A 27,958-nucleotide genomic window follows, 5' to 3' on the forward strand; every position below is an offset into this window, starting at 1 on the left:
ATGCAAACCAAGACATACACCCTCAGAAGAGAAATACCAAATCACAATAAAAATAAATTATTTTTGGCACCCAAACACTTGGAGATTGCAAAACTGCTGACTGAAAGAAAAGGCAAGAAAAGAAAAGGAGGTGACCACTATGGAATGGCTTTAACACCTGTCCGTACGCACCCGCAGGGGGAGCGAACAAGGATGAGAGAAATTAATCCTGTCGTTTTCCTCTTTGCAAAATACAAATGTAAAAACTCGTAACACAACGTTACACTCATAAAAGAGTAGACTAACAATCTAGTTTGCAATGCCGTGTTTCTGACTTTGGTTAGTAGGTTTCATAGTGAATCAGCACTTGGTACCTGAAAGGCTACAGTCACTCCTCCAGGTGGCAGGCTTGTATTCTCTTTTAAACAGATAAAAGTTTTTTTTTTTCTTTTTTCTTTTTTTTTTTTTGTGTTTTGCTTTGTTTTTCCTTAAAATGTGTTCACATTTTCATAATATACAGAAAAAAAGTACGCAGTTATTTGGTTTACTTTAAGTCCATTTAAAAAAAACTGGCTTTTTCTTTTTTTTTTTGGGGAACTAATTCTACGACACACACACACCAAGTGTTGTGTATTTTTTGTTTAGTGTTTTATATAGGAAAACCCACGGACATTTATAAACTGTTCTGTCCTTCTTGTAGTTTTCTCAGTCTTTTACTTACAAGGGTGATGAACAGGTATTTTCACAGAGTTCGAATGGTAACGTTTCTGTTGGTGCAGGTTTTTTTTTTTTTGTGTGTGGTTTTGTTTTGTTTTTAGGAGTTTTCTTCCAGAGAGTCCGTTAAAGGCTCCATAGGAACTGCCGTCGCAGGCTCGTGTTGTTTCAAACGTTTAATTGTGTTCTTCAGTGCTTGCCTCTTATTGCAGAACCAAACTCTAACTACTTCCCGGTCATAGTTCAGTTTCTCTGCGATCTCTGTCATTTCTTGCCCAGAGGGGTGCGTGTTCTTCTCAAAGTGGGCATTCAAGATCTCAAGGGCTTGTGGCGTGAATGAGGTACGCCTCTTGCGCTTTTTGGATGGTTCACTTCCGATAAACTCGGTAAGGTTCTGCATACCTGCTCGATGGCGGGCCTCAGCCTCAGCCATCCACCGCTCAAGCACCGGCTTTATCTTCTGGGCACTTTTAGGGGTGATGTCCAGCTTTTCAAACCTGGCAGGATACAAAAGGCCAGGATTCAGTTTGGCTGTCAGACTGCTAGCTATAGTGTTCTCTTGGGCTTCCTGTGGTAGGAAAAAGTGGCTTCTCAGGATGGTGTGTCTGAGGGAAAATTGAGAAAGAAGAGTCTTACACTGATGCTCTGCCAGGGTGGGACTTCCTGCCTGCCTGACTAATTGACTGGCAGAGGTAATTTACAATGGATTATGAAAACTATCAGATAGGTATATCTATAAATATATATATATATAGCGCTAGATATTTAAGCCAACATGAAACAAGCACTACAACAAAATTCTAAGTACACTAAATAATACAGGTTATCAATCACATTTTCGTATTTCTGGCAATCTTCAAAATCCTTCAGGCTAAGCCTAATTACAGGAAATGACATCAAAGGCAATTGCTCTTTATCATCTCGTCTTTGTGATTAGTCCTTTTGTTTCCCCTTCCATCCCGTGTTGTCCAAACACCACAGCTTTAATAATACCAACCAATGGCAGTTACCAGCCTCTGAATATCAGGTTTCCTTTCCTTTCATTTTTCAGCAATTTTCACTGTTTGCAAGTTAACGCTATATCCCTTTTCTGGGTCGGAAAAAGATTCCCATTGCTACGGTGGCGTTCAGCTGAAACAGCTGGACACTTTGCAATTATCTTGACTGCCCCCACAATGTGCAAAGACAGACTCATGTTTTCCAGATGAAACCCAGCATAATAGTCTACTAATATGCTGTGGCACCAAGCTGAGTTTATTGTGGGATTTCTGCAAACTGTACCAGAATGATATCATTTCCTGTAAATGAGGTCTTCTATATATCATTTTGCCATCAAAAGTCTTTTGCCAAACCAGATTTTACAAGTATTATAAAACATCTGGAAAAGCAGCCACACAAAGCTTTAATCCTTTCAAAAACAAGCAGAAGAGCTGAGTTCACATTTCAAGTCTTATAATATAAGTACTTGGTTCCGTCATTTACCGAGTTCATCCTCTCTTGCTACACATTAAAAAGAAAGGCTTAACCCAAGCCCTCTCATGCCACCCATCTGTATCTCCCCGCTTCGCCTGCGGCCACCCCGCGCGTGGCGGTATTTAACGTGGCGCAAAGGCGACACTTGTGGCGTGGTGCCGCCGCAGTCTGCAGCCCGCCCGGTGCTGAAGCACCACCACCGCCGCCGCCGCCGCTGCCGCTAATCACGACGCGCTCTGGAGACGAGACCGACCGAATCAATGCTTCGTGCAAAGCAGCGCGGTGAGCGGAGCGGGCAATTTTTAGTGTCTCTATTCAGCACGTGGCGGCTGCAGAAAACATCCCAGCAAGAAACAAAGCATTTCTCACAAACAAAGAATAGGACAAGTAATAATTTCAGATGGTAACACTCCAAAGAATTTGTAACCGGTGCCTGGGATCCTAGTGTGGTAGTGACTGCAAAGTGTCCTTCCTTGGTGTCCACTGAGGTTTCAGGCTGAGGTGTACGTTTTAGAACGCGCTATCTCAAGTCAAGAAGATGCAGTTATTTGCACGCAGAACATATCAGCAAGGTGGTATATTGCTGATGTGATCTGCACAGGGCACTGAGAGACTCTACTTCTGTCTCTGAGTTGGTTGTTCACCTTGCTTACCTTACTGCCCTTTCCGTTACCCTGGAGGTCACACTGAAACTCCTTTGTCACCGTTAGAAGACAAGTTAAACCTGCTATTTCTGAGGAACAGCATACTGCCACTGCAGCAGCTTGTCGTGGTGCTTAACACGAAATGCACAGTCACAGGATGTTTTACACCCCAAAATGATCTCCATCTGGAGGGGTCAAAGGAAGTAAAAAAACCTGTAACCTCGCGAGTATTTGGGACCAGCTTCTGCACCTAGAACTCATGATCTGAGAAATCTGCTCCTCCAAGGAGCCCTCTGTAAAAGGTCTTCTCATTCCGGGCTTTTGTTAGCCATGTCTGTGCTCCAACTTCAAATCTATTGGGGTTTTCACGATAATCGGTTAGCGGGGAACCCTTTCTCTTAGTAAAATTCAAACCATCCCCAGGGGTTTTCTCAGGTGTGAGGCAGATGGAGGAAATGCGAAGGCAGCAAACTAGACAAAAGCAAAGGAAACTGCAATTTATCACTTTATAGTGTGTTAAACAGCAACTTAACGCTACAGCAAATGGGCGATTGCTAAAAACTCCACCCGTTTTAGGCATTCTTTACCAATTGACCACAGGAAAGAAAAAAAATAATAAAATTAATCCTTAGCACCAGGGAGCAATAGCATTTGTGTCATTGGCACGGCTTGTTAGTGTTGGTGCTGCAGTACGTGTTGTTCGGTATAACGATATACAAGTCCTGAAACAAATTTCCCAGCAGCAGTATCCTTGTATAGACTGAATAAAGGTTATTTTCTACAGGGAGGTATCTTATAAGAAAAAACAGTAGGGGAGACCATAGAAGTGAGAGGATCCTATGGAGCTTTTTGTATTTAACAACAATCAATGGGTTTTATGGAAAATCATTGAGCAAAATGTGAGCTGCAAGCTCACTACCCCATACTGATGTTATTTATAACCTTAGTCTTAAACTGCAGGAAAAGTACACTTCCGTTCTATGGGGAATACATTAAAAGTATAAAGAGCAGATAAAAAGACAGAGCATTTCATGGATCACCAAGAACAAAATCCACTTAAATGAGCTTAGAGTTGGTTTCTGGGCTTTCACTGATGGAGAAGGACTATAAGGCATTGCCCAAGAGGAAAAAGCTGTTATCTAAGTGTGTTTGTTACCTCATGCATAAACATGGGATTACTGTAGCACACGTACATGCATATATGGTGCCTGCTTCTAACTACTCGAACTCTGTCAAGACTGTATTATCATTTCTTATGATTAGGGCAGATTTCTGCTTCTGCTCTGCATACATGGGTTGCCTGCTTTTTTAGTAAACATTTGGGTGATAAAAGATTAATAGCTGCTGGTTTGCAAGATAGCAGGAAGGATAATTTTTTCCCTTCTGTGTTGCCTAGGTAAATCATCATTAACATCCTATATGTGAAGTGCTAACCACAGTAATACAGGTTTTAACTTAGCGGGGATGCAGCCATGAAATATTTGTTCAGTAACCCTATCTGTAGAAAATGGCACAGTATGAAGAGGGTCAGCTGGTGCTTATCCAGCATCAGCAGGGTCTCCAGCTCGTCTACTGAATTAAGTCTCAATGCCAGGAACATTGTTTCTTACTTGTTTAAAAAGGAAGGAGGAAAAAAAAAGACTAAAGTTACTTTAAGGGTACACAATTAGAACATTTTATCTGTCATATACCAACATGATTGGCTAATTTAAGTCCCAGATTAAACAATACGTTCTAGAGACACAAAACTCAAACACAAGCATGTTCCTCGCAATAAGCTGAATAATTATCAAGAATAAAGAGAGGAGAGGAGAGTTTATGATGTAACGTGTTACCTGCAGATGGCAGACTGGCTATAGGCTGGGCCTTCCGTGGCGCTTAGGGCTTGGCCAACTTGAGTCTGTGTCAGACCAAGGGACAGGCGCCGGATTTTAAAAGCTTTGGCAAATTCTCGGATTTCTTCCAGATTCACCCCGTCCACCTCTCCAGTGGCTGTTTGAGGATCTGTTGAAATATTTTTTTAATTGTGTCAGTTCTTCGCGTCACATATGAGTGGGCTCGGCTTACACCAGCTTTCATTGTCAAGACATCCACGTTCTTTTTTTTTTTTTTTTTTAATACTTATCCCTTTCTCTTCTTCCCCAAACAGAAACAGGCTTCCCTTGTCAGATGTGTTATGAAGCATGTTCAGATCATTAAAATGCTAACTAGGCTGCAGCGCTTCCAAGTGCTGGTGAAAGATTTTTGAAGACATACTTTGCTGCTGAACTCTGAAAACGGCCAACGCACCTCCAAGTGAGGTGGTGCTTGAGATCCTCACTGCTATCTCTGCCTTGCAAAATCTCCCCTAGGTTGACAAGTCGTGTTCCCCGATTCCTCCTCTTGTCACATACAGAAGGAAGGCTGGTGTTAATATATTTATTTGCAGTCTGTGGGGAGCGTTAAATCTATGTACGAACTGCTTGAGTTTCTAATTTGAAATCAAGACTTTCTGCTTTATCTGAAATTAATGCCAAATAAGGAGATTCACAAACCTTCCTTCCCTTTTCCACAATACCCAACCCAACCCACCAGCCAAATGTCCAAAATAACCCAGCAAATGCACAAGTCCAAACAAAACGTTGCCTTTAAAAACTCCTTAATTTAAAAACCATCTTTTAAAATATGCTCTTCTGAGAAGCAGCCTTTCAAGCTTTTCATTCTGCCTCCCATCAGGTTGAAAATCAAGGAGCAGCAACATCAGCCATTAGGTTTCGGACGGTAATGCTGCACAATTTTTTACTTTTACATTAGCCCCTCAGAAGATAATGCTTATGATGCTGTGAGAATAAATCTGTCCTTCTTTTCCATAGCAGTTTACTGACACAGAAGCCTTTGTCCCTGAAAGGGCACATAATAAAGCATGTCTACCACAGGAAAGCTCCTTTGGTGCTGGATAACTCGGTCAATTTAGGACTTATCAAGGGAAATGACACAACAGCTGGAGAATGGAACTTTTTTTTCCCCCCAAGCTACTGATCCCTGGCTAAATGAAAGCGTTCGCCAAGTCAGAGACAGCATGGGACTGGGATGGTGGAAGATTTCAAAGTGTCGTGCAATCCTGCGTGTAGTGAAGCCATTCTCCCAGCGAGACAGCTCTATTGTTCTTCACCTCATTCCTCGGGCTTCTTAGGTGAAAAGTTTGCAGCACAATAACCCATCAATTTCTGTAAATGCAAGCAGTTGTCCAAGGACGGTGCTGGACTACATTACTATTCTGAACCCTGTATCAGAGTGGCTCCTGCTAGTACTGCTACAGCGAAGGGCTTGTCAGCATTACAGTAACAAAGCTTTTATTTTCTAGGGTTTATAAACCTGATGTTAAATTCCCTTATGATGAAAATGTCCTATAAAAAAATCTTTTATTCCAACGATAGACAGAGGGAAAATAAATTTAGCTTATATCAATTCTCAGCTTGCGTGTAAGAAGCACACATAGATATACTTTTTAAAAAATACTGTGTATGCAACCACGGACCACATGAACTACGCACACAGGTAAAGAGGCACATAGGCTGAACCTAGTTTAGGCAACGCCCCACACTCAGAATCGTCCCTCCTGGAGGCATTCTTGTGTGATCTGATCTAGGTGGTCCTGCTCTGGCAGGGGGATTGGACTAGATGATCCCTTGAGGTCCCTTCCAATCCCTAACATTCTGTGATTCTGTGATTCCTGTTGTCAGTGCTGTGCTTGAGCTCACCCGTGCACACAGGCACGCGCTCCTTCAGTGTAAAGCTAGTTGGTGCTGCGACAGGGGCCGTAAAGGTTCGTAAAGGAATTGCTTTTAGAGGTGCGAAATTTTCAAACTTGCCCTGTACACAACGTATCCAGCGTACCGGTTCTGATTTTCAGAGACACAGAATGGAGCTGGATGCTTATCTGCCCTTTGGGTCTCTGAAGAGCAACTGATAAATGTACAAAATACCATAAATTATAATGGCCTCAAAGATTCCCTTGAGTAAAGCGCACTAGGATGGTAACCTTCCTCACCTCTTTCCTTGCTTCCCTTTAAGGCCTCTGACTAAGGCTATTAGCAATGTGACAAAGGACAATTCAGGTGTTCCCAGAGAATTTTGAAAGTAGCAAATGCTATGGCAACTGGCACCTGCAAACCTCCCCAAGTCCTGTTAGGAGTAAAAAGGGAGGTAAGAAAGCTAAGGGGTTATTTGCTTGCACATGATTATAGAGAATTTCTGCCAAGTTCTGCTGGACCCTTCTGGTACAGCACTGTTGCAACAGCGAATATCGTGGAAAGTTCTTTCCCTCCCTCTTTTGACAAGGGAACAATTAGGCTGAGCTCTCCTCGAGATGAGAAAAAAAATCTGCGATGCACTTCAGGAATATGAGAAGAGACCGTAATATATGGCGGAGTATCTGTTGAGAAAGAGGCTTCATTCTTGCACAGTGTCTTTGGGAGGAGGAAAGTACTAACAGAGGCAGCCAAAACACTGAAGCCTTTTATCCCTGAACTCTAGGGAAAATAGCGTTTGTATGAAATCAGAACCGCTCCTACCTCAGGTATGATTCAAAGCCCTTTGAAATCCGTAACAGTAGTGCCTTGATTTCTGTCAGCTCCATAAAATTCAAATAGTACTATGAAGACCATTCTATGGACATCATCATATAACAGCACTGGTCTGTTTTACTCTATTGCCGTTAAAATGCCATCAATACATAATCTTGGACTCTGCGGACGAATGCGTGCACATACATAAACATATACACAGAGATAATGGACTTGGGTTTAGTAAGTTCTGAGCTTTCAGAACAGCTAAGTGTACAGTGCACTTCACGTTTTAGGAAGAGCAGCTTATTCGGGACGGTAAATAAAATGGTGCTTTTTAAATTAAGTGGATATCCTAAAGAAGGCAGCACAGTGCCAGCATGAAAATAAGGAATACCAATCTCATTGAGTGGTTACGATCTACAGTAACAGCATTTAAAGATTCCCAGTGTACATTATGGCTTCATAAAGCAATGGCCGTTGTGTCAATGAAACTACTGGGTGCTGGAGACAGGTGAGAGAGTTGTCTGGGACCATTTTAGAGGACATGCTTACATATTCCCTAACAAAAAGGAATCCATCTAAAATTCCCCCAGATGTTCTGGTGGACGGTGAAGGTGAGTGAGCAGAGTAGAAGAAATAAAACCCAAACGCTCTCCCTCTGCATTGAAACGCCCTTTTTCCGACTGAAGGGAATACTACTCCCACTTTCGAATGCTTCTGAAAATCCCGCATGAGTTTGTTGGTGAGCGCAAATACGCTGTGATTTAAATAGTTACAGGAAAGAGTTGCTACAGAGAAATCAGTGCACCCTGAAGGAGAAAGCAAATTTCTGTTGTGCAGAGTTGTACCACGGGAGGGATTACAGGGGATGATTTCCCCAGTCAGATAGGAGGAGAAATAGCTGGCAGAGGAAGTCCGATGGAAAGCAAATTGGATAAGAGAGGCAGGACAAAACATTGTTAATGGAAAATAGACTGGAGCTCAGGGGAAAGAAAGAAGAATAATTTGTTTGTGGGAGGCATTTTAATTTTATAGTAACAGATGACAGTAAAATGAATTTGGAAGGAAGAAAGGAACTTCATGGAGACACAGAAGCCTCAGAGCATGAGGGGAAACCAGTGATTTCCACAAAAAGAACATATGGTGGAAAAGCTAAACAAATGAGAAGAGGGAGGCATCTGAGAAGAGGAAAATGAAATGGAGAAAAGGAGGAATAATGGTGTATAACTGAATGAAGAGAAAACAAAGAAGAGAAAAGAGAATGGATGAGATGATATGAAGAAATCATACAGAAGGGATGGAAAGAGTAGAGATGAGCCTTGAAGTCCTTGCTTAGGCAGAGCTTCTTTTTAAACATCCTTTCTTTGGAAACAACCCAAATTTTTTGTCTTTAGAAGAACTAGCGCTTGTTGCAAGGATGAGATAAAAGGGAGAGTCTATAAAGAATACAACAATCCAGGGAAAAAAAAAAAGTACATGAAATAAAAAAATGAAGGAAAATTTTTAAAAAGCGGGAAGGAAAGGTACCTTTTTAAAATTAGGAAACATGTTAAAGAAAAAATGTAAAATAATAAACAAAATATGACTAGAATGAAAAGCAAAAGGAATAAACCCAAGGAACATGGAACACTAAAGTGATTTAAGCCCAATTCTGACCCCTTTCTCACAGTGCTTCAGTAATTTCACTGACGAGAGGCAGTCTCTTGTAGAGAGAGTTATTCTCTTCACAGTAACTGTGCAGAACCTTGCCCCAAATAATTACTTATTTACAGAAGTTATGTTGCTCTAAGCAAGTCGATGAACAGAATAAGGTAGCTCAATATGCCTAGTTTTACATGAACTTCACTATGTTTGGCAACAATTCCTGAAATACGGCAAATCTCCACCAAGGTGCTCAACTCTAGGGCCTTTGCTGGAGGACTGGACCACAGCTTTGGAACAAATGAGGAAAAGGAAACTATATTCCTTCCTCAGGAGGGGTAAAGCAATTAAAGAGATGTTCAGGAGGCCACAAGTTGTCTCTTGCTGCCCTCATGCCTATGGATTTCTTTCAGGACCACTGGCCCATTGCAGGCCTCATCACACTAAAAGACTTGGAATGGACTTTGGCAGGCACTAGATTCCAACTGTAGGCCTGTTGTACAAAGCTCTGCTAGCCAGTGTGGGAGCTGGGACGCTAAGAAAGCTTTGTTCAATTATGGGCCACAGCCTTGACAAAGTAGTGCCCCTGCTTTCCAGGGATCTGCACCCAGAAGCTGAATGGATTCTGCAACAGAGAAAATCAGGGATGACTTTCTGTCTATTCATTTCCCTGTGTGCAGTCACAGTTGTATGTAAATGGGTTTTTAGTTGCATGAAGCAATTTTCCCATTCGTGAGGATCGACTAGGACTATTTGTCTGAAAAGATGGCATTATCCACAACAACGAAAAGCTGGACAGGATCCTGTCTGCCTTTTCATGTTTTATCACACAGGCGGTTTGATCTTCCCCTACCGAACGGACCATATTTTGTTCTTTCTTGCAGGCTCTTTCCACATTAGTAGACGCCAGCAGGTAACTCTCTTGTGTCCTGGAACATTGTCACGTATGTGCCAGCCAATGCAGGCTCAGGCATGTAGCGTTAGCTCAGTCTGTGGTTGTACATGCTCTCAGGAATATGGTGGACAGCTGTTAAGGATCATCGAGATGACTGCTCTACTTCTGCCTGCGTGATAGCGCGACGCAAATGGCAGAAATGAGTTATCTGCCCCTCACACTGCTCGGTCTGTTGGTCTTGAACAGCTAAGGACTGGATGAAGCTGAAAACATAACTTTAAAACAATTCCAGAACTTTTTATTTATGTGTAATTATTATCATGCTTTTTTACAGGAGATCCTTATCAACAGCCTCTTCCTTTGGAATGCTCTTAAGATCTGAGTCACAGTGAATTAATTCCCAAGTGCGATGCCTTCTTCATGGTGATTGTATGAAAACTATTTTCTTTATTCTGAGTTCCCCACTTAATTTAATTGAGCTTTCTTCTATTTTCAGCAAGGGAGAAGCACCCCAACTATCTTCTCTGTGCCAGTCATTATCTCAGCTAAGGTATCGACTACGGCTAAGTTTGTCTAGCATTTGCCATTGTAAGACAAATTTCCTGTCAACTATTTCTGCGAATGAGGCTAATAAAACCTTGGTCTGCCCAGGCTAAAAGAAATTGCAATAACCTTTTTTCTTCAAGAAGTTTCAGTTTCCCTACAACTTGAAGCGTGGCCTTGATAGCTGTTATGTCAGGAATGCTCTTCTTCCCATCCCAAGGAGAAATCTGTCTCCACCAAGTCCAAGCAGGGGAGCCTTCAAAGCTTACATCTGCTCAGCAGAAATTTGCTAGACCTCTGTGTGGAGTCTTCTTTAAGATTTTCTCTGTACTGAGGATGCTTGAGCCTAAGGCTGAAGTAGATGGAGAAGAAAGAAGCCCCCTCTTTGGTTGTGGCTCTGGCCTACTTTGGACCAGGACAGCAGTAAAAACAGAGAGACTGACTTGCCTCTCTTCTTGGTGATCATTTTCCACACCCTTCTGATGGCTTCCAGGGAGGGTGGAAGTGGTGTCGGCATGATTTGGATGCAGAGGGGGCAAAAATTAACCTTCAGTCTGAAGAAAAAGAAATGATGGAAGGGTAAAAAACCTGAAGACTAGTACGGAGCTATGATTTGAGTTTGGAGTGGAGGGAGAGAGGGCCTAACTATGCAGAGTAGTAATCACTGTGGCAGAGGAAAGAAAACAGGGAAGAAGAGGCGGCACTGGTGATAAAACAAGGTAGAGGAGAGCAGAAACTACCTAACAAAAAGGCTGGTAAAAGGGACACAGGCATGGTCTGGGGACAGAGACTGACTGAGAGCTGGAGGGGAACTGAAATGGCAAGAGGAGCTGCGGAACGATGGACTGCAGGGAAAGGACTGCAGAGAGAAGGGTAGAGGAAAAAAAGCACGGAGGAAAACGGAGCGTCGACTGTGTGAAGAGCGGCATGAGGAAGTAATGAGATTGGAAAAGGACAGGTGGTGGAATGAGTCAAGCCTGAGAGGAACAAGCAGAAAGTCTATGTTCATTAGTGTATCTCCCCCTCTTCCCCAAATTGATATTCCTGTGCCTCATACTCCTCTGCTCTCAGCCAAATCCATGAGCACAGCATGTGTCTTATTCCTTTTCGAGCAGGAGCAACAAGATGATAACACAACCTATCAGCTTCTCCATCCATTGCACTGACAGAAGATCTCGTATTTCCAACTATGAATATAAGCATTATCTCACGATATGACTGACTTTTATTACCATTCTGCTTTTGTAACAACCTTGAAATTCATCCAAGCAAAAAGCGAAGCTAAAAGAACATCCTTGGAGTTACACAAATAAACACTCAGAAGCTACAAAATGCTGGAGTTACAGTAGCCCACAACACAGTTTCGCATAGTTTTGAGCCTCGGATGACAATTCTTTTCCCCAGACCTCTGCCTCATCCAGCACACAGGACGAGTTGTGCCTCTTTATGGAGGAGCTGACTGATGTTATTCCCTTTCCACTTGTTCTTTGTGTGGCCCCAGACCTCTATTAAAGCTCTTCGCCAAAGACATAGTTATTCATTTCCTCTTGAGCTCTTCTGTTTTTTTTAGATCTTAATTTATTTTCTTGTGTTTCTACAAGATGAGGGTCTTCCCCTTCTCATTCACACAGAAGTGGACAGATATTAAGAGAAAAAGCATTTTTGGGTACCCAGTCTAGGTCAAGTAGGAGACGATTTTTTTGACTGTGTCTTTAAATGGTTCTTTATACAGTTCCACAGTGAAAGTGCACTTAAAATTGTAACTGTGAGTACCAGGTTCTTCTGTAAATTAAAGTCCAGAGTCTCAAGCTGGATATTGAGGGAGCACTTGTGGAAAATCTGTTTGAAGTGACTTGCCTGCCATTGCACTGGAATTACATGGCAGGTAGAAATCTTCAGCTCCTCAGCCCTCTACCACCTGAAGCAAGACCATCCTTCATCCTCCTACAGCTCCCTACCTCAAATGTTATGCAAACTGGGGAACGGTTTAGTGAACTGGGTAGGGAACGAACTCTGGGACAACAGCCCGCCTGTTGCACTAGTAGTTCTGATGCATCCCTAGAACAATTCCATTGGGAATGTACTGAAAGAAGGATGAGAAAATAATCATGATTGTGTGATTTTAATCACAACATCATAAAATATATGTTCTAAGAGGAATTGCATACAGTTGAGCAAGCAACTATTTTCTAGCATGTCCTAACTTTTGATGGATTTATCCCATAAACTTAAAAGGGCGTCTTCCATGTTGCTTTTATTGTGTAGTGCACTTATCCACACGGGGAAATTGACTGGAATAACTACTGTGGGGTAGAGTACCCTACAACAGTTATTCTGGAATACTTTTCTAATAAGAACGTCCGCAAAGGAGGCTATTCTGGACTAGCTATTGAAAAGTAACTTATTCTGCACTCACTGTTTTAGTCAATTTCCCACATAGACAAAGGGTGGCTTTATGTATTTTGTAAGTGAAGTCTCTTACTTGTCTTTTTCCCACAAGCTTGTCTACATGAGAAAATTTACTGACAGAGCAACAGTAGCATATTTATATCACTATAATTACAGCTATATATTTTATGTACTTACAGCTACCAATGCGGAAATTTTTATTCCAGAATAAAAGTATTCACACTGGGAGTTACACCAGCATAATTTTACCACTATAGCTCTGCTAGTAATTTCCCCACATAAACAATCTCTGGAATAATCTCACAAAGATTCTTTCACATCTTCCTTTGCATGACAGTTTCTGAAAGCCCTTCTTGTATCAGGCATATATTCGACGTCACTAATACAGCGTGAGCTATAGTGTTTGTTTACTTGAAATATGTACACAGAGTATCTTTGAACAAGGTCAGCCAAAACACTCACATTTTTGCAGATGTGGAAAAGCTGTTAATGCTTCTTGGGTACATACTTAACCTGTTGCTTTTGCTGCGTAAAGACTAAAGTCTGATAAGGTAACAGCAAAGACTCCGAACTGTGTGATCTGGGAGAAAGGGCTATTCAGGAGGTCGGCTGTTACAGTCCTAACACTGAAACTCGGTTATTTCGCTGCGGAGTGATTCCCTCTCCTCTCCCATGTGTTACAGTTCTTCCTTGTTCAAATTGTGCAAGCTTTTCCTGGCAGGAAAGGTCTCTCGCTTGAGATCTGTACAGTGCGAGGGTTTGTAAAACGGTTTGCTACACTAACTAAGCAAACAAATAGTAATGAACGAGCAACCTAACCACAAGCAGGAGGATCTGTCTGCCCACCAGATTCTGAGCGATATAATTCATGATATTGACTCATTCAAAAACTTCTCATTTCTAAAGAACATAAACTACATTTTAGTTATAAGAATTGCCCTCATAAGTCAACTAAAGTCTGCTTCCATTTTTATGACCATTTTTAGCATTGACTACAATTTCTCAAGGCATGTTTACCTTAAGCCCCATCCATGACAGCACTTAGCAGTTCTTACTGGTAAGAGTCACGCTACTTAGCGATATACAATCTACTACATGCAAAAAAAGAAAAAAAAAAAGAAAGGAAAGCAGATCAGGAAATTCAGCAGTGAGGAGGACAAACAGGGGAGAATTAGGGAGAGCCAGGGAGCAATACTTACTGCTGACTAACTGGCCAACACTCAAAGCTGAAGAGGAGGAGGATGAGGAGGAAGAAGAGGAAGCCTGACGCACTGGGCTTTGAGACATAGATGCTTGACTGTGAGCCAAATGCAGGAGATTGGGCTGTGAGGCTGCTTGTCCCACTTGCGTCTGGGAGGGCTGATGGAGCTATATGTTGAAATGTAAAAATAGGTATTTAGAAAATGAAGCAGTAATAGGAAACTTTCAATGCATCATCTCACTCATCTACTTCTCGGGAACAAATCCCACAGGAGCATTAAATACCATGGATTTAGTTTAGGTGACAGTGTGCTACAGCAGGAGCAATCTGAGCTCGTCTAAATTCTGACTTTCTATTTTTTCTCAGTTTAATCGGATGCTTCATCCAATTAGAAGCTAAATACTTGTTTGAAATGTGTGATAAAAGACCTATGACATTCCCAGCAGCATTCTGACTTAATAAATACACGTTCTTACCTGTTTTCTGACTCATGAAGTCAGACTTTTATTCCCTACATGGATTGTCATATAAATCAGCATTGTTTCAGAAAAGTCCTTTCATACTGCAGGACCAGGGCCAAGAAGAGCGGGAATGGGGAAGAGAAGATAAAATGGGGGAAAATCCCTTTCCTACAGAAAGGAATAATTTGTCTTATGACAAATAAAACAATTTTTTGTTTGTTTAGCAAACAAACCAAAATGCTGAAATCTTATTTCTCAATCAATAAATTGCCCTTGCCTAAAACACCCAGTGAGTGTTCTGAGCCCCGTTCACATCAGGACTGTGGCAAGCAGGACATACATAAAAAGTCTAGCAAGTATGGCAGTTGCAAACGATATACTGTGATATGTGAATCTGGCTTTACAAATTTTTTTTTTTTTACAGTTTTTACAACAGTGTCGTCTCTGGTTGTTCACTAGGGGAAAGGACAGAACCATTAATCCCTCCTGCCTATAATAAGCTTTCACATGGGACTGAAAACTAGGAACATTCTCTGATAGTGATTTTTACATGAAACTCCCAGCAAATTCAAAGGGCAGTCTCTCTACAGAATGAAGGTACACAACGGACCTGACATTTTTGAATTGGCTTCTAGTAGTCCAGTGCAGCCCTTTCAGAGCCTAATAGCACAGTAATGTAGTCCTGATACACTCAGGTAACTGGTACTTATTATACCTTTATTTTATGTTGATTCTTGATATTGATCAAAAAAGATTGCAAAAATGTACTAAAAGGCTTCACTTTTAAGTAACAGCTGCTATCTGCATTCTCAGGAAGGGGCAAGGATAAAGGCCTATTTGGCCTTGCTTGAAGTCAGTAATTTAAATCTGTTTCTTGAGTTCTAAGGAGAATGAGTTTTTCTCTTTTAGTATTTAGCTGAACAAATGACTTCAGAAAGAGAGCTGAATTCATTAGCAATACTCAAATTATAAATAATATGCTCCCAGAACACATAGAAATGACTGATGTTAAGTAGACAACAAATTGTATGGCATAGTAGATAAAGGTATCTAATCACATTCAAGATGACACTTTTCTGTGGAATACATATGAACAATTTTAATGACATTATTCCTGTTATGGGTCTGTTTAAAAACTGAAAAAATCACAACTCCTTTTTCTACCTCCCACACGGAATGATATAATACAAAATGAAGCAAGAAACTTTGAGTTACCCCTTAATAATAAAGAAAACTATTTATCTGGTCAGTTTTAGCCTATTCTGACTTCCGTAGGAATCGATAAACAAAAACATTTTACTATCTTGAGGATTTTTTTTTTTTTTTGATCAAGCACATTTTGAAAATAAAACTGGCACTATATCCAAGGAATAATAGTTGAGAAGCTGATTGAAAGGCTTCCAGATTTCAGACTCACAAGCACTGGGCATCAAAAAACTTTCACTAAGGGCTGGATTTTACCTATAGAGTGCTCCCAACCCAGAACATCTACGTTTATAACATCTTCTCCTAGGGATGCAGTCCACTAGGAGGGCTGGCCTCCTCTGAACGCTGCAGAAATGGACTGCCCATCCATTACACCAACATCTCTCCAGACTGCGGCTTTCAGAAACGGGCAAGTGTTTGGGCTCTGGGTCTGTTGTCCAAGGGAATCTCTGGCAAAGCGAAAGATTTCAGCCTAGGCGAGGGAAGAAAAACATTGTATTTAGATGTGATGGATGCTTTCGCACTATGTGGAACAGTCTTAAAGATGTTAGCGCTTATCTGTGAGGATGGAAGAGCAAATGTAGTAGCTGCCTTTAAAAAGAAAGATCTGCAAAATTATAGGCCAGTCAACTAAACTTCAATCCGTGGAAAAGTACTGAAGAAAATAATCAAACAATTTGTAAGCACTCGCAAGAAAACAAGGTAGCAACAGACAACACGGATTGTTAGGAACAAACTGTGTCAAACCAATCTGATCTCCCTCTACGACAGGGTAATTGGCCTTGCGGACAGGGAAAAAGCAGTAGGTGGTTTGACTTTACAAGTCTCTCGACACTCCCTCGTGTGACATTCTTTATAACCTAGGGAAACATAGTTTAGATGAAATTGCTGCAGAATGAATGCAAAAGTAGTTGGAAAACAAACCCCGGAGGATAGGTATCCATCTGTGGAAACAGAAGCGTGCACGTATGGTGCTTCACAGAAGTCTGTCCTCGTTCTGCACTACTCAACATTTTCTTAACGACCTGGATGATGGAGAAGGGAATACACTTACTAAATTTACATGCCAATTACATGCTGGGAAGGACTTCTGATGGCTTGGAATACAGGATTAAAGTTCAGAATGATCCTATCAGTTGAACATGCCACCAGCAAGGCTGGGGTGTTGAAAAAGTGAAAAAAAGGTAACTCCCATACCAAGCTGTGTTAACGGGAGTGATGTCTGCAGTGCATGTCAAGAATCTAAGAATCTGTTCTACCAAGCACTGGAAAGACCTCTGCAGGGGGGCAGCACGTCTGCAGCTAGGTGCCACACTTCAGAAAAATCTGGACCAACTGGAGGAGAATAATTAGAGTAGCTGAAGGCCTGGGAGTTACCTGAGGCTTATGAAGACACCTGGAATTAACTGGTCACGTTTAATCGAAAGAAGGGAAGACTAAGTGGGATATGATGCCTGCCTCAAATACAGGCACAGCTAAAGAAAAGAGGAAAGAATGAGATGCAGTGACCTGGAAGATTCAAATTAGATGCTGGGAAAAGCTGTCTAACATGGCACTGAAGCACTGGCATAAATTGCTGGGGGAACTGGTGGAGGTCCTGTGAGAGTGGTTAGGAACAAGTTAGACAAATACTGGAATAGCTACTGCGCCTGAGAATGACAGAGTGGACTGGATAATCTCTTGAACCTTGACCTTCCAGCCTTAATTTTTTATGATTCTATGCTGTTTCCCATCAGTATTTCTCAGGGAGAAATACTTGATCATGTCAGACACAGATGGCAAATCTCACATTTTCCAGCCATGCTACACACATAGTCCCTGAACAGTGCAACTGCTGAGCATACACACAATAGATGTGATGCTTCCAGGAAGCATCAGAAGGAGAGGGCATTCTGCAGTCTTCCGTTGTGCATGCAACGCCTGCACACAACCGCAGCACTACGTAGCACACGCACAGTACGCTGCTGAAGTCTAGGAAATGTTGGATTCCTCGCGCATGTACTGCACAATGCATTTGCACACGTATTTTTGGAATAACTGAGATACCCAGAAGCTCGGCAGTTTTCTTGTCAGATGTCCAGAAATCATTGGACGAATGTAAGAAATTCTCAACATTTAGCTGGGCAAATAGGGATATGGCTAGTGAAGTCTGGATGCACAGTGACCTTAGGTGTAATAGCAATATATAAGGGATAGTTACAGATTGTTAGTTTCTAACTCACTGCTTGTGAGGGAAAAGGGAGCAATGGGCCTGGAGACGCTGAGGAGTCACCTTAAGGCCTGACCGGGGACTGAGGGAGGATTCCATCTTTAACTCCCTGCATAATTTCCAGCACACCTCCTGTTTTACAGACATGACTGTTAAGCTGTAAATGTCCTGCTTAAAGAACAATGATAGTTATCTATGTCATGAAATTGCATTAAAATACTCTCTTTCTTTTCATCCACTATAATTTCCACTCCAGAAATAGCCTTAAGGAGAGGCGACGATTAGATTATGAATTAGATTCTAGACGACAGAATCAATTCGAACTTGCAATAGCTGACTTTTCCCAATTTTGGACACGCACATATGATATGAATTGTATTTATGACTGTTGTGCATTTTCCATCCAAAGACAGAAGGAGGCACAGAAATTACAGGAGCAGTTGCCGTAAGTGCCATTCTGCGTAGGTGGATATAGTAGACACGCCGAGAATGATGACTGTATGCAGCGCTGATCAGTATCTGGCAGGAATATGTGTAGGCACACTACAGCTAGAGGAGTAAGACGAATATGAGAAGCATAAAGTGCAACATAATACTTCACAAGAATAAACTGAAAAATGCAAAGGGCCTGATTCTTACTTCTTTTACATCAGTTTTACATGCTGTTGTCAACAGTAAAGGTAGTATTAATTGATAATTGCAGAGGTGAAGAATGAATTAGGTCTGTAAGACTAAAATTAAGTATGTAGGATACTCCTACACTTGGGATGGTTGACTGGAGTCCTGTATTAAGGTCTTCTTATGAGATCAGGGATGTTGTTCCCTGTGTCCAGAAAGTTACGTGGTAGTGGTAGAGTGACAAGGTATTTTGCATAAGCTAAGGAAAGAGAAAGAAACTAAGTGGAAATAAAGAACAAAGTTTTGAGAGAATATTGTCCTGCATCATAATGGAACTGCTACTGGTTTTACAGAGGGTTTGGACAAACAGCAAGGGCCAAATATGGGCCTAATGGAAGGGAGAAAAAAATAATGGGTTTAAATTGCAGTAAGAGAGGCTAGTGTCAGGCATCAGAAAGACCTTTCTAAAGCTAAGGAGAGTGGCCTAGGTTGCCTAGGGATGTCAGGGAACCTCCATCACTGAAGGTTTTTAAGAACAGGTTAGACAAACATCTGTCAAGAATGATACAGGGACAGTTGATCCTGCCTAGGGGGAGGGGATGGACTGCATGACCTCTTCAGGTCCTTTCCAGTCCTATTTTCCTATGATTCCGTGAAAAGGAAATCTGAGAGACGAGGAAACACAACAAATTAGAGAAGACAGAGGTGAAAAAGACAAGTATAACAAAAAGGGCAGAAGAGATGAAACTAAGAGGAGGGGCACAAAGAGCAAGAAATAAATTTTAAACAATACCCTTTATGATACAAATAAAGATTTTTGATTTTTTCTGATGTCCTGGGAAATGCGGACGTTAGTTCTGGTAAAGACTAAAGTCCATGGAAAGTGCTGAAAAATAAGTATGTTGATGTAAAAAGACATTCCCAAACACTTTGAAATGTCATGATAATGCCTTGCAGAAGTAGTAGTTTGTCTCACGCTTCCATTTTTCCTGTAAAGAGTTCTCTGCTCAGTCTATGTTTCCTAAAATGTGCCATACGTTTGTTTTTGAGAAAGAGTGGTGGTGTAGTGTAGCCACTGCATGATTCAACACCACCATGGCAGAAGCAGCCTATCTTCAAACCTACTCCATGACCAGCCATGGGCTTCAAAAAAGTTTTCCTAAACCTAGCAAACAGAGAGAGTAAGTTATGACACATAACTTTGGGCAATCTGGTTATGTGGAGGGTGGATGGTTTCCCTGCCCATGGCAGGGGGGTTGGAACTAGATGATCTTTGAGGTCCCTTCCAACTCTAACCATTCTATGATTCTATGATTCTATATTCACACACTTCATGCCAAATTGCCTTCACAGTCGGCTCTGTCAGAATGTTTCCACTGTGGCCCAAATACTGTGCTCCATCACCTTAATTTGGCTTACTCAACTAAATGCAAGTAAGTGAATGTATAAATCCGAATATGAAAGCTATTTGATGCTCACTAAGTATCTTCTCTCTCAGTGTAGTATAATATAGTATATGTAGTATACAGTGCCTCTATACACACTGCTTGTACTCAGAACAGGTACATCAGCATAAAAAAGCTCTTTGGGTTCACACAGGCTGGACACAGCTCAAAATGAAGACTACAGCAAAGAAGTGCTGATGTGCTGTGGACATAACTGGGGTGGGGACTTGAACAGTATCTGCTGAAGTTCCTTCAAAGCATTTCTGTGGGGTCAGAACTACACTCAGAGTATATGCTGCAACTGAACGTCTCTCGGCTCGCTAAATGAGGTTGAGGAGACAGACGGCCTTCTGTAGAAGAGATAATTTTACATGTCAATAAGGTGCATCAGTCATCTTTCTGATCCCCATCAGGAATGATATCATGTCAATATTACAGTAACAGACTTAAATGTGTAGGTAAGTGCGTAATTCAAAGGTAACAGTAACAGTGAACAGTGCTTTTACTCTCTATTCCTCAGTGCCTTAGAAAGACACAGGTAGTGTAGTGGTATCTCCCTATTCCCAATGGCGTGGTGCAGTTACATGGACTTTTTTGGGATATTCTATTCCTACAAGTGCAGATGCCACAAAGAAAACTGGTCAGGAAGAGATGTAAGTTACAAGCCAAGAGTTCACGCTGCAGCAAGGAAAATCTGATGCAGTCACTTGCACCAGTAAATAGTTTGGTAATCTGGACTTTCAAAAATCTAGTAATTTTATCCATGGATGAAATGGAATTACGTAATGCTGATGGTAAAGGAAAAGAGAAATAACTGAGGAAAATTGTCACCCTCATCACTGAAAGACATACAAAAAGCAAAAGAAAAAGTCAGACTGAGGCAACAGTTTAGCGGCTATATTCAAACGCTGAGGAAGAAGGGTGCATTTCTCATAAAACAAGACAACACCAAAGCAATAAGCATCACAGAGAGAAAATTATTTGAGAAGGTTAGACTCTTAGAGGAGATGAAAACATGGGATTCCATGGAGTTGTAACGATGAGATGGTACGGCGTGTGTGGTAGGTTGAGACTGCAGAAAGAAAATGTCTGGCATGAAATTTGGAAAGCAGATGATGTACAAGACTGACCACAGACCCATCTGAGAGCTGTTTATGTCTTTTCAACAGTTTATGTGGAGCACGACAGCCAATGACAAGGAAGATGGGGAACTGACTATGTGAGAAAATGCTGCCTAATAGCTTGTTTTATCGTGTTAGAGTTGGCAGAAGCCCAAAGCTGGTAGTGCTATAAGACACAAAGAAACATGAAAAGTTCTGGCAGGCAGTGTAGATAAGACTGAGGACAACTGGGACTACAGGCCTGATTTAATGAATCTAGTATGTAGAAGGAAAGAGCCAGACAACAGGAAGAAGGGGACCTGATGATGAGGTACACAGGAGAACAATAAAATGTGCAGACGTTGCTTCTGTGTGCTGTGGGCAAACAAATAGTTATGAAAACACCAATTATGAGGAAAGCTGAAAGGAATTCATAAACAAGAATGTGTTTTGAACCCCATCTGGGTTCTCCCTATCTAATTTCACTCATTTAAGAACTAATTGTCTATCCTAAAATAGCTGCCCTAGCTCCCTCTCAGTCAATGGAGACAACAGACACCTCTAAGATACCTAGTAGAGATTCAATCTGTGTAGAAATTATTCTGTTTTGACAGCTTGAGTTGCCCTTTGGACATGCATATGTCTCCTTGTCGATGTCTCTTTGTCTCTACGGGAAATCTAGTTAACTATCTTCCACCAGACACCTAACTGCTCTGTGGCTAAGTTAGCAAGGTGAATCCTTTCCTCAATTTTGGAGGACTCCAATTCATGGTTCTTCTGTCCGTTGTGTTGGTGTTAACAGGTGTTGTTAAGGATATGAAAGAACGCCTTACAACTAGGTTTTCAAACTTGATGGCAAATAACAATGCTAACAAGTTGTTACAACAAGCTCATCTGTTCTTGAATAAAAACATGCATTTAGCCATACAACCTGGATACGGACAAAATTCCTCCTGAGAGGCACGGAGGAAGGGCAGACCTTAAGGTTACAAGGTACTATTCTATTATGAGATAGAAACAGCTTTAAAAAAGCGAGAAACATAAAATCAGGGAATAAATTGTCCTTTTTCAAGAAAGGAGACTACACATAGAGATTAAAGGATTTATATCAATTTTTTTTGAATGGTTTTAGCAAGCAGCAAGAAAAGATGGTGAACAATGGTTGAATCAGCAGGAGAAAGGCGTGAATTTCTTAAGTTAGAACCGAGTACCATGAGCAACCTTACGGATCCAGTTTACAACATGACAGGGAACATTATGACAGACGAAATACAGAGTAGGTAGGTACAAAGTGATTCCCATTAAATGGAACCATTTTAGTGACTCACATGGTAACAATCAGGGAAGCAAAGATGTATCAAGGTGGATACATCTGCTTATTGAAAAACCTGCTCAACGAGCAGAGATAGTTAGAAAAAGCAGGACGTTAGGCTGTATTGAGATAAAGACAGAAAACAATGCTCAAAATATTATAACGTTATTATGTAAAACAGTGATGCACCCTCACTGTGATCATGGTATTCAGTTCTGATCACAAAATCTCAAAGAGATTAGTGTGGAAATTGAAATGGTTGGGAGATGGGCAGTAAAAATTATTAAAGGCAAAGAAAAACTTGGTTATGAACAGAGATAAAAAGGACAGAGACTACAAAAGGAGTGCAAACAGCTGCCTGCTTTAGAAAGCCATTACAATTTCCAGGAGAATTCTCGGCGTGTGCATAGATGCTGCTGCTTAGATTAGCAAAATCTTGGAAAACAGTGAAAACACTGAAGCTTTAACTACTCAGTGTAATTTAAAGAGGAACAATCCCTGCTGTGGGTAGTGTAAAGAACACAAATCAGAAACATCTATTTATTCTTTAAAACTAGAGGAAATAGGATTACAATGGAATCGCCTGTGTGCACTAAAAAGCAACCTACGTACAACACAGAGAAGAAAGCACTGCCTTACGTTACACGTCAGTAATCCATGACCTCGTTTCCATGAGGAGACACTGAGGTTTCAGTCCGTCAAGTTTGAAAAAGTTGTATGAATAAGTAAGGTATGGGGTCTGTGTAAGTAAAGCTGACAAAAACAGTATCTGAGGCGTTGAAGGCTTCAGTGTTGGGGCAAAACGTGGGCACCAGCACGCACTGCCTGGCGACTGAAGCAGGCTGCACAGGTTCAATCACTGTGACTCAGCTAACAGCAGCAGCTCACTGTCACCGCGTGCAATCGCCTCTTTTCTCCCGCAGCACTTAGGTTCCAAGAAAGCGACAAGTTGAAAGTTAAACTAGGATCATCTACAACTGGAACGTTTTACTACATTATTTACTTCCTCACTTATTTCCCTGTGACATTCTCAAAACTTTTCCCCAACTTGCCTTGTCCTTTTCTTTCCCCCTTCTGAAGCTTCTTTCAGCAAGTCACAAGACACCAAATGCAGTGTGACACCGTTTTCAAAAATATTTTGAATTCCTGCTGAGCCCTCTGAGTTGGAGCACTCGGTTCTTCTGAAAACAAGGTTTTAAACTTACGACTAAATATTCTATCATTAGACAAACGCTACAGTTTGCCAAAGTCTTTACCCAGGCAATAGGGTAAATTCAGGATCTCCTTATAGCTTCTGTAATTCCATTTACTTTTCAAATGATACAGCAGTTTGTATAGTACTGGCTCAATTGCTTTGGACTTTCCACCAGCATTATTCATATGAGGAATCTGGCTCTCATACCTCTTTTCTGCTCCCACTGAAATCAATGGCAGTTTCCCCTGACTTTTTCAGTAAAAGCAGAAGAGCCAGTAGAGGGAGCACAAACACATAGAAATGATTTTCTGTGGTCCCTACAAAAATGATAACGTGCACTATTTTTTCAGATAGCATTTGCATTACCTTTTTTCCCCCAATCAAAAATACTTTCTTGATCAGGTTCCAACAGATGCAAGTAAGGAGGCTCTGTGTTGCCTGGTGGCCCTTCCTGCAACCCCTGGGACCTCAGGACTCTGCGCAAGAGGCACAGGCTGGACCCTGTGAAACTCATCTTGCAGAACGTTTTCTACTCACACAGCACTGCTGAGCAGACCAGCACAATACGGGGCCCATCTTTGGCTCCTGGACATGAACAGAGCTCTACTGACTGACAGCCTGTGCCGGCTGATGGTCTGTTTTGAGGTCTGCACATGAGCACGCAGGCTGGATGAGCTAGTGCAACACAGCACGATATGGCTGAAAGCTGACGTTCTACCCCCAGCTCCTGCTCTCATTCAGCAAGCTGCAGCCTTCAGCAGCAGTGTGTCCCTTTATGTGAGCCCAGTGCTGCTAGCTGTGCCAAGAAAGGTTGCACCTCTGTCCCCTCTCTGCCCCCTGATGCTACTGGTGGACGTTGCCTGGAAGAGGTTGCTTTGCTGCAGGACTCAGAAGGTGCATTGCTTTGTGGGTGAGAAGGTCTCAGAACATAATACTGGACCCCTATCCTCCTCTTTACTTCTAAACTTCATCAGTTTCGAATGGGATCTCAGGATTGCAATGCTTTTTAAGAGCTTCCTCCCCAAAAGGACAGAAAAACCTTCTCTCTTCAGGGAACAAGACCTCACACACTCCCAGAAAGCTAAACATAAACTGCTGAGTTTCTTATTCCATTGTCAGGCTTTCCTGTGCTGGATGGAGAACATAGAGCCCACCCTCCCATCCATCCTGCTTTGTTTAAAGCCACGTACATGCAACAGTCGCAAAAGTGTTTGCCAGTAATACACATCTGCTCCCAGTAAAGAAAATAGAATTAGATAAATGACAAGTGCTTTGGAAAATGCCTCTGCTAGGTACCACAAAGGGCAGGATGGAAAAAAGAATGCAATCATTTGGATGTGAAACAGTTTTGAAACAAACAAAAAAGTCACATTTGAGATCCACTGGCTTTCTACAGCTAAAGTTGAAAAAAAAATTCATCAATTTGGAGTTCAGAGGTCCCTGGGATTCTCAGGAACATACAAAAGGCTGCTACCTGCCACTGGAGGTGCAGGCAGGACTACTAACAACCCAAGCACTACCAGCAACAGGAATGCTAAGCTGAACATTTAAGTGAGTGACGCTTTTGTAAGGAAATCACATTCAATGTCTTTTCTATCCCCAATTTCCTCTCTTTCAGAGAGGAAAGGTGACACTACAATTCCTTGCTCTATAGATGTAGACAAAACTAATGAATTTGACTTTAGAGTACTGTAAAAAGAACTACAGAAATCTTTCTAGGCGTCGGCAAAGTTGCTGCACTCATTCAGAAATCTGTGAACTGCTTGGGGCCTCATAGTGAATGAAAATTTCCCTAAAAATCCTTTCTGTCTGTGCAAATATGCACAATCACATCTGATTTTCCAGTGAAGACAACTAATCAGTCTTTATATTTTTCTCTGTTTTCTCTGCACGTTCCAAAACATTTCAAACCTCGGTCTACTGGGTGACCACTAGCCAAGGAACTGAACTTTATAGGCCACGTGGGCCTCTCCTGTCTCATATTTCTACTGTGTTTTCACTGCAGAAAATTTCTCAGTGACCTTTAAAAGGAAAAAAGAATAACTGGATAACCCCTGAATGTATATATAAATTATATAATACGACATTATATTTTAAGTATATACACAGAACGCACTAATATCCTATGTATGATAGAACTCATCTTTTGTCAGTAGAAATGGGAAAGCAGTGGGAGTTTCAGAAAGGCCGTCAGACAGTCCGTGAGGGGTACAAGATTCCTCCACATCTGTTTTGAGAATCGTTCAGGCTACAGACACTTTACCTGCTGGCCTGGTTTGAGCGGCGATAGCGTGATTCCCTGGGTATTGATCACTGGGAGTATCTGGTTGCCGATGACGGTAGCGATGATCTGACCCTGGGCGTTGGTCAATAACTGTGGAGTTATTGGCTGCACCTGAAGTCCCTGAGCTCCACCTGCCGCCTGGCTGGAGGGGACTGGATTAGGCATCAGTGGGATTGTTCCAATAATCTGGAGAAAACGACATAGGAAGGGCAAATGCACACATGCTGCATATACTTGCAACACACAATTGCTTGTTTTTATGCACGTTAAATAAAACTGAGGTGAAATAAGCACAGATAGACAGATATGACAGGCTGAGGGTGGGACACAACCATTCCTTTACTGAGGCAACCAGGCCTCTCAAACTCGTACGTCACGTCACGTCACGTCACGTCACGTCACGTCACGTCACGTCACGTCACGTCACGTCACGTCACGTCACGTCACGTCCCACTTGAACGTTTTACCACTGCCCACTGTCATCCCCAACAAATCTGCTGTGGCTGAGAGTGTATGAAATAAATGCTGGGCCACGCTCTGGCCCCTGGATGATGATTTGTTCCACCTCTCATTTGAACACAGAGTGAAATATCAGTTTGTCTTGCTTTCTACAACTCATCCATACAACGTTATTAACTGTGAACTGAGGTGCTTATGTAATTTTCCTTGATTAACGGATAGCTAGTACTCTAGATGACCACCTATCACTCCCATGTGATCTCAGGGAGGAACCAAGAGATACTGGTGCCTTTCGGGACATGGCTTATTAAGATACCTTCATAAAAATGCAGCTGCTTTGGATGACATCTAAGAAGTACAACACAACGGGGGGGCTAGCTTTAGATAAAACATTTTAGCTAACATTTCTGGGGCAAGTACTTGCAGAAAGAGACACTTGTGACATCTCAGATTTGAGAATACAGTGATTTCCTAAAATATGAACGTGACTGTAAAACTAATATTTGGATGAGATGTCAAACAGATGCTGTAAGAAAGCTCGTCACTCAATAAGCTGCTAGATTGAAGAAAGTTACGCTGTTGGAAGAGTCTTTTTACAAGTATTAGAGCACCTGAAACAAAATTCTGATGAAACTTGGGAATAAAACCAAACTTTATTTTTTTTTGCAAACAACAACAAATGAAGCTAGAGTCATAGGATCATTGCAACAGGAAAAATTAAAAAAAAATAATCCAAAACACATCTATGTTTCCTTCACCACATCTCCTCCGACTTTCTCCATCATAGCCCTGCAGAAAACATCTATCCTATTTTAAGGCTTCCAATCTTCCTCCTCCAGAACCTTGCTTTCTCCTGTTTATCCTCAATATCCACCACAATGCATGCCCCTTTTGTCCCCCACTAGTATGATCCCAGTTGCCCTGTGTCCCTGTCACATACATTGACTTGTGTAGACCTACTTGGTTGCTGAGAAATAGAGTGGATTATGGCTGAGTTCTCTCTTTTTCCTCAGTGGGGATATTAGGAGGGAAGCTTTCTTCAGTCTATCTGCTGATTCTCATTTAATTTAGGAGCTTAATAATCTTTTTAGATCTCTCTATTTCTGATAAATTTTGTTGAAATTGGTCAGCTGTTTCAAAGCCATTAAGTAGGTATGGAGAGATGGATGGATAGAAAGAGGGAGAGAAGGATGGGCGGCACTAGCCATAAGACTCGTGTCCTCAGGAAAACAGGCTAAAGTGTTTCTAATCAAACTCGAAGGCAAATTTGTCTCCAGAACAAACATATACCATTCCTACTGATTTCAACTATTAATTTATATTATACCAATGAGAAATGTACAATACAGCATAAAAATAGCTCTAAAATGACCGTTTAGTGAAAACACCAGTGGCTTCATGGCCAGACCAGTAAGTTACTTTCTGAGAGCACAAAACCAGAGGAAGAGCTTTGAATGTCTTGCTAAAGATATAAAAAGGATACATGTGTGAACTGTGTGGTGAAGAATAGCAAGGATCTGCAAAGACCTCTGCATACTGAAAACATCAAAGGTGACACACAACCACCCCAGAAAATCCATCCTCAAGAAAGCACCATGCAGTGATATCCAACTAACTCACGCG

At 41.6% G+C, this 27,958-nt stretch overlaps 1 protein-coding gene across 2 annotated transcripts in view; it reads right to left on the reverse strand.

Annotated features, from left to right (window-relative positions):
- Positions 1–793: 793 nt before the first annotated feature.
- The window catches only part of POU6F2 (POU class 6 homeobox 2), a 317,937-nt gene continuing 290,772 nt past the window's right edge, over positions 794–27,958 (reverse strand). Inside the window, exons 7-10 of one of the 2 annotated variants that reach the window (XM_086614806.1) lie at positions 25,856–26,062; positions 14,045–14,213; positions 4,646–4,814; positions 794–1,298 (exon numbers count right to left, since the gene is read on the reverse strand). In XM_086614806.1, coding sequence (XP_086470932.1) covers positions 794–1,298; positions 4,646–4,814; positions 14,045–14,213; positions 25,856–26,062 — 1,050 coding nt within the window. The remainder of the gene's footprint in view (positions 1,299–4,645; positions 4,815–14,044; positions 14,214–25,855; positions 26,063–27,958) is intronic. The other variant, XM_086614807.1, reaches the window with a different exon arrangement.

The sequence above is a fragment of the Tauraco erythrolophus genome, chromosome 7 (genome assembly GCF_009769465.1).
Source record: "Tauraco erythrolophus isolate bTauEry1 chromosome 7, bTauEry1.pri, whole genome shotgun sequence".
Lineage (NCBI taxonomy): Eukaryota > Metazoa > Chordata > Aves > Musophagiformes > Musophagidae > Tauraco > Tauraco erythrolophus.